The sequence below is a fragment of the Scyliorhinus torazame genome, chromosome 1 (assembly GCF_047496885.1).
Source record: "Scyliorhinus torazame isolate Kashiwa2021f chromosome 1, sScyTor2.1, whole genome shotgun sequence".
NCBI lineage: Eukaryota > Metazoa > Chordata > Chondrichthyes > Carcharhiniformes > Scyliorhinidae > Scyliorhinus > Scyliorhinus torazame.
Genome location: NC_092707.1, coordinates 174,098,485 through 174,113,415, shown reverse-complemented (window position 1 = coordinate 174,113,415; position 14,931 = coordinate 174,098,485). Strand labels below are relative to the sequence as shown.

General features: G+C 51.7%; 1 protein-coding gene across 1 annotated transcript in view; it reads right to left on the bottom strand.

Annotated features, from left to right (window-relative positions):
- Positions 1–14,931, bottom strand: part of LOC140418529 (cyclic GMP-AMP synthase-like) — a 65,235-nt gene that overhangs the window by 28,372 nt on the left and 21,932 nt on the right. The window contains exon 3 of the mRNA XM_072502043.1: positions 2,802–3,030. Within this exon, the coding sequence (XP_072358144.1) occupies positions 2,802–3,030 (229 nt within the window). The remainder of the gene's footprint in view (positions 1–2,801; positions 3,031–14,931) is intronic.

The following is a 14,931-nucleotide window of genomic DNA, read 5'->3' as shown; positions in this document are numbered from 1 at the left end:
GAAAAATTGCCGTTGGGGCTCCTCTGGAGAGCCCAAAAGTCCGTTCTAGCGGGAGCCGCCGAAATGTGCGGCTTAGCTCCGCATAGCCGCAACCGGAAGTCTCATCCACCTCCTTGACCCTCTGCCTGCCATCATGCCCCTCACCCCTCCCCTGTCACCCTTGCACAGCCCTTGTTCCACATTGGCCCCCCTGCTGCACTTGTAAACCCTCCTTCGACATTGCCTCCCTTGTCTTCACCAGCAGCACCCCCCTCCTCACCCCGTACCTCATCCCTGGTCGAACATTGATCTTTTGGAGTGGAGGCTGCATGAGTCCAGTAATTTAGTGCTGCCCACACAGACGAGTTGGAGAGCACGATCCAGTCTGCCCCAGCAGAGTAGCGTTCAGCGCAGCAGGAGTGGCCTAGCACTGTGGCAGTAGGCTGTGTATGTTGCAATCACCTCAAAGTCTCAAGCAAACTGAGATCCGCCTTGTGGGCATCACTCTTTTTCAAATCGCTTTGAGGCCAATGTGATTTCCCACCAGCATGACGCAGAATTGGAAGGCCTGACAAGATTTTGGCGAGCAGCTGTTTTAATGAGCATTCACGAGATGCAAATGATTGCAAATTGCCATCATGCCACCAGGCAGCAAGAGAACTGACCCGCCAATGGGAGAATTTCAAACTGTTGTTACGCCGGCGGGTTTCCGACTTTTCAGCAGCCACTGGATTCTCCACTCCCGCCCAATACCAAACCTACCAAAATGGGAGTATTCTGCCCCCTGGGTTGATGATCTCCTGAGATGTCACAAGGTTGAATCCAAATGCTGCCTACTACTTAAATTTTACGAGCTTGGCTTACATTTCTTATCAAGCAACCCATGTGTTATGTGAGCTATTCCATTTCCAGCATGAAGTATGCTTTCTTGTTGGTATAGCGCAGCACTAATAACAGCAATCAGATGATTGTACACTTCTAGTCAGAGGAATGGTGATCTATCAACATGGAGTCAATTTTTTCTTTGAGTGTAAAATATCTCGAACGGAGTTCTCCGTTTCAGAGACTTAGGGCTGGATTCTCTGTTTCTGAGGCGAAGTGTTGATGCCAGTGGAGGATGTGTGGTGTTTACAACAGAAAAAAACGGCGCAAGAGCTGCACCGATTCAGCTACTTTAAATGGGCTAGCACCGCCGCCACGTGGAACACAATGAATTCCATGGAAAACACTGCCGGATTCGCCGGGTCCGTGATTGGCACTCATGAGGCTCACACGCCGCAGCCGCACTTAAACAGGCCTACCCCCCACACACACTATCGCAGTCAACAAGGTGACTGGAAGGAGAGCAGCGCCATGGTTCAGGGTCACTGAGCTGGACACCCTCCTGGACGCCATGAAGGAGAGAAGGATGACCCTATACCCCGGCCAGGGAGGAAGGCTGCTAGGTGCCGCTGTCCGCTGTGCCTGGGTACAGGTGGGAGAGGCAGTCAGCACCGTGGGAAACGTCGTCCGGACTGGCCAGCAGTGCCGGGAGAAACTTCACGACCTTCTCAGGGCAGCCAGGGTGAGTTGGCAGCGCTGTGCCCATGGCACTAACCACGCCCCCCCTCCTCACACCCGTAATTCAGCCCCTCACCCCTGGGGGATGGCCAAACCCCCACCCTGCCCCACATGCCAGCACTCATGCCTTCCGCCATGGGGAGGTGCCCTGGCCACTGAGGCATCATCGACCCAACTCCTGGGCTGCATGAATCTGACTGTCTAACGGTGTCGTGTTTGTGTTGTCCCCCCTTCCCCCAGGAGAAGGTCGCGCACTACCGCCAGGAGTGGGAGAAGACTGGAGGGGGACCAGCCAAACTGCGATCCCTCACCATTCCCGAGCAGAGGGCCCTGAGCGTGGGCGGTGGCCCAGAGGAAAGGGATATCGCCGGGGTGGAGTGCGACCACGGGTGAGCAAGTGAGACCCGGATGAGTAGCGGTTGCCCATGACACGTGCGTGGGCACCACCCCCCCACCTCACCCCCCCACCCACCCCCCTCACATTCTTGTCCATCCCCCCCCGTCCACCCCCACTACCCCCCAGCCCGCTGTCTAGTCATACATGTCGTCTTGACTCTTAACAGGACCTGCTGGAGATGGGGCCGGGCCACCGGAGTCCCCCGCCCCCAGCCAGTGCCAGAACCGGTGCCCCCCAGATGGCCGAACACTGATGGGGAGAGCAGCCCGAACACCAGCCCTCTGCCTGAGACTGAGGACACCCCGAAGCTCGGGTCAGAGAATGACACTGATTTCCCGTCACAGCTGTCTCCTACACCCTCCATCATCATCCCAGAGACTATCACCTCGGTTGGGCACATTAGTGAAGAGGCACCTGGGACACGATCTGGTGCGCACCACCCATCGCATCCGGTACAACAGGTGGAGGGTAGGAGCACCCAAGGGGCTGGACGGTCGGAGGACAGGCCGGCCCCAGGAACCAGCTGCCGTCCTGATGGGTCCCTGACTTCTGGAACATCCAGTCCCAGCCACAGTCAAACAGCCAGGGACTAGAGGGGATGTCGGCGAGCATCCAGCAACTGCAGGAGCAGGTGAAGGATTCCATCCGCGTGCAGGAGCAGGGTGTGGTGCCGGCCATGTGTGCCACCTAGGCCAACACCTCATGGGTGGCATCTGCACCCTCATACTCCAATAAGTTGAACTACTGCTAAACCCCAAAATGGAAGAATAAAGAAACTGATTATAATCACTTTGTTTCAAATACACTCCAATAAAATGTTGTTTAAAGAAAAATCTTTTATATATTTTCCACTTTGCAAACTAACCTTTGTACGAAGTCCTGAGAAACTGTTTTATCAGCGTTCGGAGTTCTGCAATCATTTTCAATGGTGATATTCTGTTGCAATCACCGAGGTAGAACATTTTCAGGTCATTCCTCGGCATTCTACTAACAAACAACTTGTAGAAGAGCCCAGAAAAGCCTTCCACTTCTTCCCACTTGATTCTAAGTAGTGGTATGATCAGCATGACATCAAATTCATCAGGGGAAGATATCTGGGAACAATCAACCAGAAAGGTGGAACTGATTTTTTTTTTTGAAAGACACTGCCTTGTCGAGGCAGAAGTAAAAACATTTTCCTCTTCTTGTGGTGGCTATGGTCATCATTTGAATATTTTCAGCCAGAATCAATTTAGTTCTGAATCAATGAATTTGGCTGTGATTCAACACTGAATTTCGTTGAGATTGGGTGATGTCTAAAACTGCCCACATTTACAGCAGGGAGTTTTTTGATGTAGTGAAGAGGGTTGCAGGTACCGTGCAAAGAGACAAACTTAATCTGGAACTTTTAAATATCACTGGATGCAAATAGTTACTCGGCCCCATCCTGCGTCATTGTGCATAAACCCCAATTCTTACCATTTTTTGGAAGAGATTAACTCCTTGACTATCTCAGTTCATGAAGGCTGCTTGGGCCAAACAGACCATTAGGCCCCATCACACCGAGAACAGAGAATGTTGGAAAATCTCAGCAGGTCCAGCAGCATCTGCAGGGAAGTCTGATTCCTTTTCTGTGTTGTATAAACTGATGTCAGCAAAGGTGACAGTAGGGATACCACAATTGAAAAGGAAAAAAATCAGCCAGAATTCTCAGTCCTGGTCTTAATGCAATTACCCTGAGAGTAAGAGTCCACATTTGGGGATATTGGGTAAGGACCAGATCAGAATGGGATGCGTTTCCACAGCAGTTGAATAGCACACCGGTTTTGACTGTTTAGGATCAAATGCAAAGAATGGCAACTTGGATGAGATTAGAAGATGCTTGTGGACTTCCGGTGGCGGCCATGGAGGAGTAGGTCGCACATTTGATTGCTCCTGCCTGTGACGGACCTTTGGACCTTTTCCCCCCGGTTTTTTCCTGGATTTTATGGGATAAATCAGTGAAGAATGAGACAGTAAGGAGAAATCCCCCTCCGGTGTTTGGAGAATTAGACCAGAAGTGGTCGTGTGAGAAGACAAAGTCCTATAAGGGAGACGCAAGCAGAGCCGGTAACACGGGACAGCATGGCGGAGAAGCGGGGCCGCGGGGAGACAGCATAGTGGTCGACGGAGCAGCTGGTGAAGTTTTTCGAGGATTGCTTCGCCAAGCTGAAGAAGGACACGCTGGACCCAATTAATGCTTTGATTGATCAAGTTGTGCAGAATCAAAAGACCCACGGGAGAGCGATCCAGGAGGTGGAGAAAAAGGTGTCCAACCACGAGCAGTACATAACCGTGCTGGAGACCAAGGTGGAGATGATGAACGACCGCCAGAAATGAATGCAGGAGAAGCTGAAGTACCTGGAGAACAGGTCCAGGAGGCAGAATCTTAGAATTGTCGGCCTCCCTGAAGGCAGTGAGGGATCGGATGAGAGGACTTATGTAATGGACATGTTGGAGAAGTTGATGGGGGCTGAGGCGTTCCCTCGGCCCCTGGATGTGGATAGCTCACAGGGCCCTCGCGAAGAAGCCCCGAGCGAACGAACCGCCGAGGGCGATGGTGGTACGCTTTCACCGATTCCTGGACAAGGAACACGTTCTGCAGTGGGCCAAGAAGGAACGGAGCAGCAAGTGGGAGAACTGTGAGCTGCGCATTTATCAGGACCTGGGCGCGGATCTGGCCAAGAGGCTGGGTTTAATCGGGCAAAAACAGCCCTCTTTAAGAAGGGGGTGAAGTTCGGGATGCTGTACCCAGCCCTTCTGTGGGTCACACATGAGGAACGGGACTTCTACTTCGAAACACCAGACGAAGTATGGACTTTTATTAAAGAAAAGTGGCTGGAGGTGAATTAAAAGACACTGAAGCCTTGGAGAGTACTGTGGTGGCGATTTATTGTGCTGGGCTGTATAAATATTTTTAAAATAAATTTAGAGTACCCAATTCATTTTTTCCAATTAAGGGGCAATTTAGCGTGGCCATTCCACCTAGCTTGCACATTTTTGGGTTGTGGGGGCGAAACTCACGTGAACACGGGGAGAATGTGCTAACTCCACACAGACAGTGACTCAGAGCTGGGATCGAACCTGGGACCTCAGCGCCATGAGGCCGCAGTGCTAACTCACTGCGCCACCATGCTGCCCTAGGTTGCATAAATATAAGTAGTGCTATGTGCAATAAGAGGCTGTTTGGATGGCTAAAGGTAACTTTGTCTTGCAGGGAGCTGGTTAGAGGGGGGATGGGCTTTGGGGTTGGTTCTGCTTTTTGGGTGATTATTTTTCTAAAGTGGCTGTTTCTTCACTGTTTTTTCTGATGTTTGTTCACTGGGGAATGTGATGCTTTTAAAATGTTTATCCATGTGGGGGGAGAGAGGAGAGAACAATGGGGAGACAGACTGCTTGATGCCAGGTGCGGGCGCTATCAAGTCAGCATGGGTCAGCTGATTCTGGAAGCACAGTGGGGGGTGAGCAGGTGTTAAGCTGGAGCTTGACTTGGGGGGGGGCTGGGTTTCTAGTGTTGTTGCTAGGGGGGGAGGGAGAGGGGGGAGCTGCTTTGTTGACAGGGGAGGAACTGTTACTGGGGGACAAATGGGAGGTCGGGAATGGCGACTGCCCGAGGGGGGGCTCGAGCAAGCGGAGGGCGCGAGCTAGAGGCTGGCCAAAAAAGGGTGATGGCTAGTTGGCCGGGGGGGGGGGGCTGGAAGCCCCCGACCAGGCTGATTACATGGAAATCAGAGGGCTGAATGGGCCGGTCAAGCGGGCTCGCGTGTTGCGCATTTGAGGGGGCTGAAGGCGGACGTGGCAATGCTACAAGAGACACACCTAAAGGTTACAGACCAGACGAGATTGACAAAGGGGCAGGTTAGCCAAGTATTCCACTCAGGGCTGGGCTCAAAGACCAGGGGGGGTAGCAATCTTGATCAACAAACGAGTGGCATTCGAGGCAGGGGGAATCGTGTCTGACAAGGGGGGTTGGTACATAATGGTGAGTGGGAAGCTGGAGGGGGTGCGAGTGGTACTCGTGAATATATATGCTCCGAATTGGGACGATGTGGAATTTATGAGGCGGGTTTTAGGTAAGATCCCAGACTTAGAGTCACATAACCTGATCATGGGAGGAGACTTTAACACAGTCATTGATCCGGAATTGGACCGGTCAAAATCCAGGACAGGGAGGAGGCCGGCTGCGGCAAAGGAATTGAAGGGGTTTATGGAACAGATGGGGGGAGTAGACCCATGGAGGTTTGCACGGCCGAGGACGAAGGAGTTTTCCTTTTTCTCACATGTCCACAAGGTATACTCTCTCATCAACTTTTTTGTTCTGAGCAGGGCGCTAATACTGGAGGTGATGGATACGGAGTACTCGGCAATCGCAGTGTCAGATCATGCCCCACACTGGGTGGACCTACGGGTTAGTGTGGAGAGAAGGCAACGCCCGCTGTGGAGACTGGATAAGGGGTTGCTGCGGATGAAGCGATCTGTGGGCGGGTTAACAGGTCCATCCAGAACTACCTGGAAACAAATGATACGGGGGAGGTCTCCACAGCGACGGTTTGGGAAGCTCTGAAGGCAGTGGTCAGAGGGGAATTAATCTCGATACGGGCCCACAGAGAAAAGGCGGAACGGGCTGAGAGGGATAGATAAGTGGAGGAGATAATCCAGGTGGACTGGAGATACTCGGAGGCCCCGGACGCAGGGCTACTGAGAGAGCGGCGGAGGTTACAGGTGGAGTTTGGGCTGTTGACCACAGGGAAAGCGGTGGAACAGTTGAGGAAGGCAAGGGGGGCGATTTATGAGTACGGGGAAAAGGCAAGCAGAATGTTGGCGCACCAGGTCAGGAAAAGGGAGGCGGCCAGGGAGATAGGTAAAGTAAAGAATTGATCCTGAAACGGGAGAAGGATCCGAAGCAATGCAGGTAATACAGGCCTATTTCTCTACTGAATGTGGACGCCAAACTGCTGGCTTCGATACTGGCCACAAGGATAGAGGATTGTGTCCTGGGGTGATAGGGGAAGAGCAGACGGGATTTGTAAAGGGCAGGCAACTCAAGGCCAATGTTTGAAGGTTTTTGAATGTTATTATGATGCCCTCAGAAGGAGAGGAGATGGAGGTGGTGGTAGCGATGGATGCGGAGAAGGCTTTTGATCGGGTGGAGTGGAATTACCTGTGGGAGGCGCTGCGAAGGTTTGGGTTTGGTGAGGGCTTTATTGACTGGGTGCGGTTGCTCTATCAGGCACCAGTAGCGAGTGTGCCCACGAACCGGTTGAGGTTGGGGTATTTTAAACTACACCGAGGGACGAGGCAAGGGTGCCCACTCTCCCCGTTACTGTTTGCTCTGGCCATAGAGCCATTGGCCATGGCGTTAAGAGCCTCTAGGAACTGAAAAGGGCTGGTTCGGGGGGTGGGGGGGAGGGGGGGGGGGTGGAGCACCTGGTCTCGCTTACGCAGATGACCTGCTTTTGTATATTTCAGACCCGTTGGAGGATATGGTGGAAGCAATGCGAATTTTGGGGGAATTTGGCAGTTTTTTGGGGTATAAATTGAACATGGGGAAGAGCGAGATGTTTGCGATCCAGGCAAGAGGACAGGAGAAGAGACTGGGAGAGCTGCCGCTTAGAATGGTGGGGAAGAGCTTTCGATATCTGGGAATCCAGGTGGCCCGGGAATGGGAGGCACTGCACAAGTTAAACCTATCCCGGCTGGTAGAACAAATGGAAGGGGACTTTAAGAGATGGGACATGCTCCCGCTATCACTGGCGGGGAGGGTACAGACCGTGAAAATGACGGTCCTCCCCAGATTTCTGTTTGTCTTTCAGTGCCTCCCCATCTTCATCCCAAAGGCCTTTTTCAAGCGGGTGAAAAAGGTCATTTCGGGCTTTGTGTGGGCGGGTAAAACCCCGCGAGTGAAGAAAATGTTGCTGGAGCGCAGTCGGCGGGAGGGTGGGTTGGCGCTGCCGAACTTCTGCAATTACTACTGGCCGACTAATATAGCCATGATTAGGAAGTGGGTAGTGGAGGAGGGGTCAGTGTGGGAGCGGATGGAGGAGGCGGTATGCAAAGACACCAGTTTGGGAGCACTGATAACGGCACCTCTTCCATTCTCGCCGGCCCGATACTCCACAAGTCCGGTGGTGGTGGCGGCTCTGAGAATCTGGGGGCAATGGCGGAGATATAAGAGAGTGGAGGGAGCATCAGTTTGGACCTCGATTTATAATAATCATCGGTTTGGACCGGGTAGGCTGGATTGTGGGATCCGGAGATGGCAAAGGGCAGGAATTAGGAGGATGCGGGATCTATTTATCGATGGGAGCTTTTCCAGCTTGAAAGCCTTGGAGGATAAATTTGAATTGCCAGCAGGGAACGGGTTTAGGTATTTGCAGGTGCGAGACTTCCTGAGAAAGCAGGTTCCGGCCTTTCCGCTGCTGCTGCCACGGGGGATATAGGATAGAATAGTCTCTAGTACCTGGGTGGGAGAGGGGAAGGTTTCAGATATTTACCAGGAGCGTTCGGAGGCGGAGGAAACTCCGGTGGAGGAGCTTAAGGGCAAGTGGGAGGACGAGCTAGGAGGAGAGATAGAGGTGGGTCTATGGGCGGATGCCCTCAGCAGGATTAATACCTCCTCAGCATGTGCCAGGCTCAGCCTGATATGATTTAAGGTAGTCCACATGACAGCGGCTAGGATGAGCAGGTTTTTCGGGGGTAGAGGATAGGTGTGAGAGGTGCGCGGGCAGCCCAGCAGATCATGTCCACATGTTTTGGGATGCCCGAAGCTTAGAGGGTTTTGGCAGGGTTTTGCTAAGGCAATGTCCACGGTGCTAAAAACATGGGTGGTGCCGAGTCCGGAGGTAGCGATCTTTGGAGTGTCGGAAGAGTTGGGAGTTCAGGGGACAAAAGAGACCGACGTCTTGGCCATTAAGATTGAGGTATGAGCACAATGAAATGAAATGAAAATCACTTATTGTCACAAGTAGGCTTCAAATGAAGTTACTGTGAAAAGCCCCTAGTCGCCACATTCCGGCGCCTGTTCGGGGTCTCACAACTGACTGTTACAAAAGAAAGAGGGACAATTAGAAGCTTTAAAAAAATTCTTCAAATTTCAATTATTCCCTTCTCTAGCAGCTGTGCAGGATTTCTGCATCCTGAGGGCGGCACGGTGGTGCAGTGGTCAGCGCTGCTGCCCCATGGCGCCGAGGACCCAGATTCGACCCCGACCCCGGGTCACTGTCTGTGTGGAGTTTACACATTGATGCACTATCAATTACGACGAGACGAGAATAGAATGTAATCGAGGCTTTATTACACAGAGATGTGTGGCCTCCTACAGCAGCTTACGAAATGGCTGCTGTTCGGAGAGCACACAGATTTATACTCCGCCTCCTGGGCGGAGCCAGCAGGCAGGGATCTACCCCCATACCTGTAGTACAGGGGCCTTACCGTAATACCCATATATACAATATAATACAACAGTGGTGACTACCACACACATTCTCATTGTGTCTGCGTAGGTCCCACCCCTACAACCCAAAGATGTGCAGGGTAGGTGGATTGGCCACGTTAAACTGCCCGTTAATTGGAAAAAAATAATTTCTGCACACGGTTGCTAAAGGAGTTGCTGTAACTAATTAATTCCCATTAATGCTGGAAAAGCAATTAAACTTTAGCAAGAAAAAAAGCATTAATCACCAAACATGATCTAGCAGTACTGATAATGGTACATAAGAAGTAGCGCAGCCATGTTATGGTGCAGTATGGTTTATTACTATTCGGAAACCTAGGTTCAAGTCATAATTTCAAATCTTAATTCCTGGACGCAAAGATAAACTATAAAAATACTGGGCAGGGGTGGCACTGGGTGTATAGCGCTGAGGACCCGGGTTTCGAATCCCGGCCCTGGGTCACTGTTCGTCTGGAGTTTGCACATTCTCCCCACGTTGCCATTGGTTTCACCCCACAACCCAAAGATTGTCAAGTTAGGTGGATTGGCCGTGCTAAATTGCCCCTTAATTGAAAAAAGAATAATTGGGTACTCTAAATTTAATAAAAAACACTGGGCAGGATTCTCTGTTGGCCAACGGCGGAATTGGGAAACGCAATTGGCTGGAAAATCGCGCGTGAGGTGAAAATTGTGGCCAGCGCCGGGCACCTGCCAGAATGCCATGCTCCGGGAGTGCCTCGACAGCGGCGTCAATACGTTCTACTCTGCACGTACAGTAAATGCCATTGGCATATCATTATCGGGCCTGACCCGGTGTTCTCCGGGGCCTCCTGATGCTCCGCCTCTGCCAGGAGTAATTACCGATGGCAAGGTTCACTTGTGGTTTGAGGGAGAGAGAGGAGGCACGAAAAGTGTCCAACATCGCTAGAATGTGCTAACAGTTGTGCTGCTGGCCAGGGGGCGTCTGCCAGGGCCGGGGGGTCGGGGTGACTGGGCACAGCCCACCATTGCCATACAGCTGCACATGCCGCTGACTGCCCACTGTGAACTTTCTGCCACGGGTCGTCCACCCTTCTTAGATATTCTCTGGCCCCAGCCACCCACCAATGGATGGGCGCACTGCAGCATAACCAGTGCCATCTTGTTGGCTGGGATGAGTATGTGTGAGGAATGGAGTGCTAATCTGCAGCTGCAGCTTGTTACAGAGCTGTTGTTTGATAAGATATTTTTGTTCCGGTAACAGCCAGTGCCAAATTCCTTACTCCAAGAAAGCAGCCTGCTTCGCAGTGTGACTGAGGACTAGAGAAACCTCTTTCTATGGCCTTCCTCTATTCTCTTCACGCACCTAGTCGTGCACGAAGGCATATTTTCATCCGTTTCCACAGCTAGTAATTCCGGGCACAAGTCACTAGTCTGGGGCTTATAGCTTGAGGGTGCTACCACACATTAAATGTGGCTGAGCAGGAATCTCTCCCGCTCTTACCTTCAGCCATAGGTGTGTTTGGAAGGATTTACAGGTTGACACACTCAACCTGTTTGATTGCGTAATAAACGCACCTCCCTTGGCCATCAAGTCCTGGGGGTGGGACTCGAACCTGGAGCTGCTGGCTCAGAGGCAGGGATGCTGCCCACTGCACCACAAAACCTCCCTTTCTTTGACCTGCTCTTCTTTATTTTTAAAAAACATTTTATTAAGGCATTTATTTTTTTTTAACAACAAAAGATACAAGTACAAATGTAAACATAATTCAATGCGTAGCACACCCCTCTATCTCCCACTGTTCCCACCTAAGCTAGACAAAAATAACCTAACTCCCCCTGCCCTCCCTTACTCCCTAACTGCCACCTCCTCTCAGGGCGAAATTAATTTTCTCAAGCCCAGCCACGTCGCTAAACCATACCCCTGATTTCAGGGGCTTCGAGTCCCTCCACGCTAGTAAGATCTGTCTCCGGGCTACGAAGGAGGCAAAGGCCAAAACGTTGGTCACCACAAAAGTCACCACCTATGGACTCAGCGCCACTCTCATTTTTAGCACCGTGGTCATGGCATCCTCAAATCCCTGCCAGAATCCTCTGAGCTTCGGACATGCCCAAAACATGTGGACATGATTTGCAGGCACTCCTGCACATCTCACACACCTGTCCTCCACCCCAAAAACCCTGCTCATCCGGGCCACTGTCATGAGTGCCCGATGGACCACCTTGAATTGGAGCAGGCTGAGTCTGGCACATGATGAGGTCACGTTAACTCTGCTCAGAGCATCTTCCCACAGACCCGCTTCTTACTCCTTTCCCAGCTCATCTTCCTATTTACGCTTTACTCACCTATCTGGGTTTTGTCCCACTCCATAAGTTCTTTATAGATTTCCGATACCTTCCCCTCCCCACTCCCGTTCTAGAAACTACCTTGTCCTGTGTCCCCGGCAGCGGTAGAAGCGGGAAGGTCGAAACCTGCCTTTGCACAAAATCCCTCACCTACAGATACCGAAACGCATTCCCTCCCGGCAATTCAAACTCCTCTTCCAGATCCTCCAAACAGGGAAAGCTCCCATCAATAAACAGATCCCCAGCCTCTCAATCTCTGTTCTCTGCCACCTCCGAAACCCCCCATCCATCCTCGCCGGTACAAGCTGGTAATTACCACGAATTGGAGTCCACACCGACGCTCCATCCACTCCCATACGCTTCCGTCACTGCCCCCAAACTCTCAGGGCCGCCACTACCACTGGGCTTGTGGAGTACCGGGCCGGCGAGAATGGCAGAGGAGCCGTTACCAATGCCCCCAAACTTGTGCCCTTACATGAGGCCACCTCCACCCACTCCCACACCGACCCCTCCCCCACTACCCACTTCCTAATTTGTTACGGGGTGCCGGGCGAACTACCTTAAATTGTTTCAGGCTAAGCCTGGCACATGATGAGGATGTGCTAACTCTGCTCAAAGCATCCGCCCACAGACCTGCCTCTATCTCTCCCCCTACCTCATCTTCCCACTTGCCCTTTAGCTCCTCTATCTGAGTTTCCTCTGACTCCATAAGCTCTTTGTAGATGTCTGATACCTTCCTCTCTCCCGCCCCCGTTCTGGAAACTACCCTGTCCTGTATCCCCCGTGGAGGTAGGAGCGGAAAGGACGAAACCTGCCTTCGCAAAAAATCCCGTACCTGCAGATATCTGAATCCATTCCCTGCTGGCAGTTCAAATTTCTCCTCTAAATCCTTCAAACAGGGGAAGCTCCCATCTATAAATAGACCCCCCATCCTCTCAGTCCCTGCTCGCTGCCATTTCCGAAACCCCCCATCCAGCCTTCCCGGTACAAACCGATGGTTATTGCAAATTGGGGTCCAGACCGATGCTCCCTCCATTCTCATATGTTTCCTCCACTGCCCCCTGTCATGTGAGAGTACCTTTAAGAAATGGGTGTTCATAAATGGGTGTGTATATAAATACCTGTAGTGAGAGTTCCTTTAAGAAATGGGTGTTTATTACTGCAGTGATGTCAGAGAGTGGGTGGAGCTGGGCTGTCTGTCAGCTTTTTACTTTCGTTTTTGAGCAGGCTGCAGGGTATGTTTTAGTTTCGTTTTCAGAGCTGGATAGCTGCAGTCACAGCCAGAAGGTATATGAAACTCTCTCTGTAATCTAAAGACTGTAAATCGATCCTGGTGATTTAAAACTAATAACAGTAGTGACTTTAACCTGATGTGCTTCTGGTAAAAGGTGTTTTAAGTCTTATGGATGTTAAAAGGAAAGCTTACAGAATTACTTAGTGTTGTATTCTTTGGGGGTTGTATTTGAATTAATGGTTGCTAAGATGTTCACTGTATGTTTTAAAAAGGTTAACTTGAGCTCACAGAAGAAACATTGTTTTGCTTTTAAAAAATACTTTTCCATTTCTGTTGTGCCACACCTGTAGAGTGGGCCGTGTGCTCCCCATACCATGATCTATTAAAAGTTGTGGATCAGGTGAACTCCATGATCCACTTTGGGGTTCTCTAATCCCTGGCCCATAACACCCCAGACTCTCAGGGCCACCACTACCACTGGGCTTGTGGAGTATCGGACTGGCGAGAACGGCAGATGTGCCGTTATCAATGCCCCAGTCTTGTGTCCTTGCATGGTGCCGCCTCTACTCGCTCCCACACCGACCCCCCCCCACCTACTTTCTAATCATAGCTATATTTGCCGCCCAGTAATAGTTGCTAAAGTTCGGCAGTGCCAACCCACCCTCCCCTCGACTACGCTCCAGGAACGCTGTCTTCACTCGCTGGGTTTTACCGGCCCACACAAAGCCCCAAATCACCTTGTTTAACTGTTTAAAAAAGGCCCTTGGGATAAAGATGGGAGGCACAGAAAAACGAACAGAAATCTGGGGAGGACCGTCATTTTCACGGTCTGTACCTTCCCCGCCAGTGACAGCGGGAGTATGTCCCACCTTCTAAAGTCCTCCTTAATTTGCTCTACTAGACGGTCAGATTTAACTCACGTAGTGTCTCCCAGTCTCGTTCCACCTGGATTCCCAGATAGCGGAAGTTCCCTCCCACCACTCTAAACAGCAGCTCTCCCAATCTGTTCTCCTACCCCCTTGTCTGGATCGCGAACACCTCATTTTTCCGCATATTCAATTTATGCCCCGAAAACCGGCCAAATTCCCCTAAAATCCGCATAATCTCCCCCATCCCCCCTAATGGGTCAGAAATGTACAGGAACAGGTTGTCGGCGGAAGGCGAGACCCTGTGTTCCACCCCCCCACGGACCAACCCACTCCAGTCCCTAGATGCTCTTAATGCCATCGCCAATGGCTCTATGGCCACAGCAAACAACAGCGGGGAGAGGGGACACCCTTGCCTTGTCCCTCGATGCAGCTTAGCCCAACATCAGCCGATTCGTTCGTACACTCGCCACCGGTGCCTGGTACAACAACCGAATCGAATCAATGAAGTCCTACCCAAACCCGAACCGTCCTAACATCTCCCACAAATAATTCCACTCCACCCGGTCAAAGGCCTTTTCCGCGTCCATCGCAACCACCACCTCCATCTGCCCCCCGCCTCTGAGGGCATCATGATAACATTTAAGAGCCTTCTAACACTGGACGTCAGCTGCCTGTCCTTAACAAACCCCGTCTGGTCTTCCCCTATCACCTCAGGGGCACAATCTTCTATCCTTGAGGCCAATATTTTAGGCAACAGTTTAGCATCCACATTCAGTAGGGAGATTGGCCTATATGACCCATATAACTCTGGGTCCTTCTCCCGCTTCAGGATCAGTGAGATCGAGGCCTGTGACATTGTCAGGGGAAGAAGCCCCCGCTCCCTTGCCTCATTAAATGCCCTCACCAGCAGTGGGCCCAGCATCTCCGAGAACGTCTTGTAGAATTCCACTGGGTAGCCGTCCGGGCCCGGGGCCTTACCCGATGCATGGCCTCCAGCCCCTCTACTATTTATTCAATCCCGATCGGGGCTCCCAACCCCTCCACCAATCCTTCCTCCACCTTCGGAAACTTCAACTCACCCAGGAACTGCCTCATCCCCTCTACCCCAGCTGGGGGT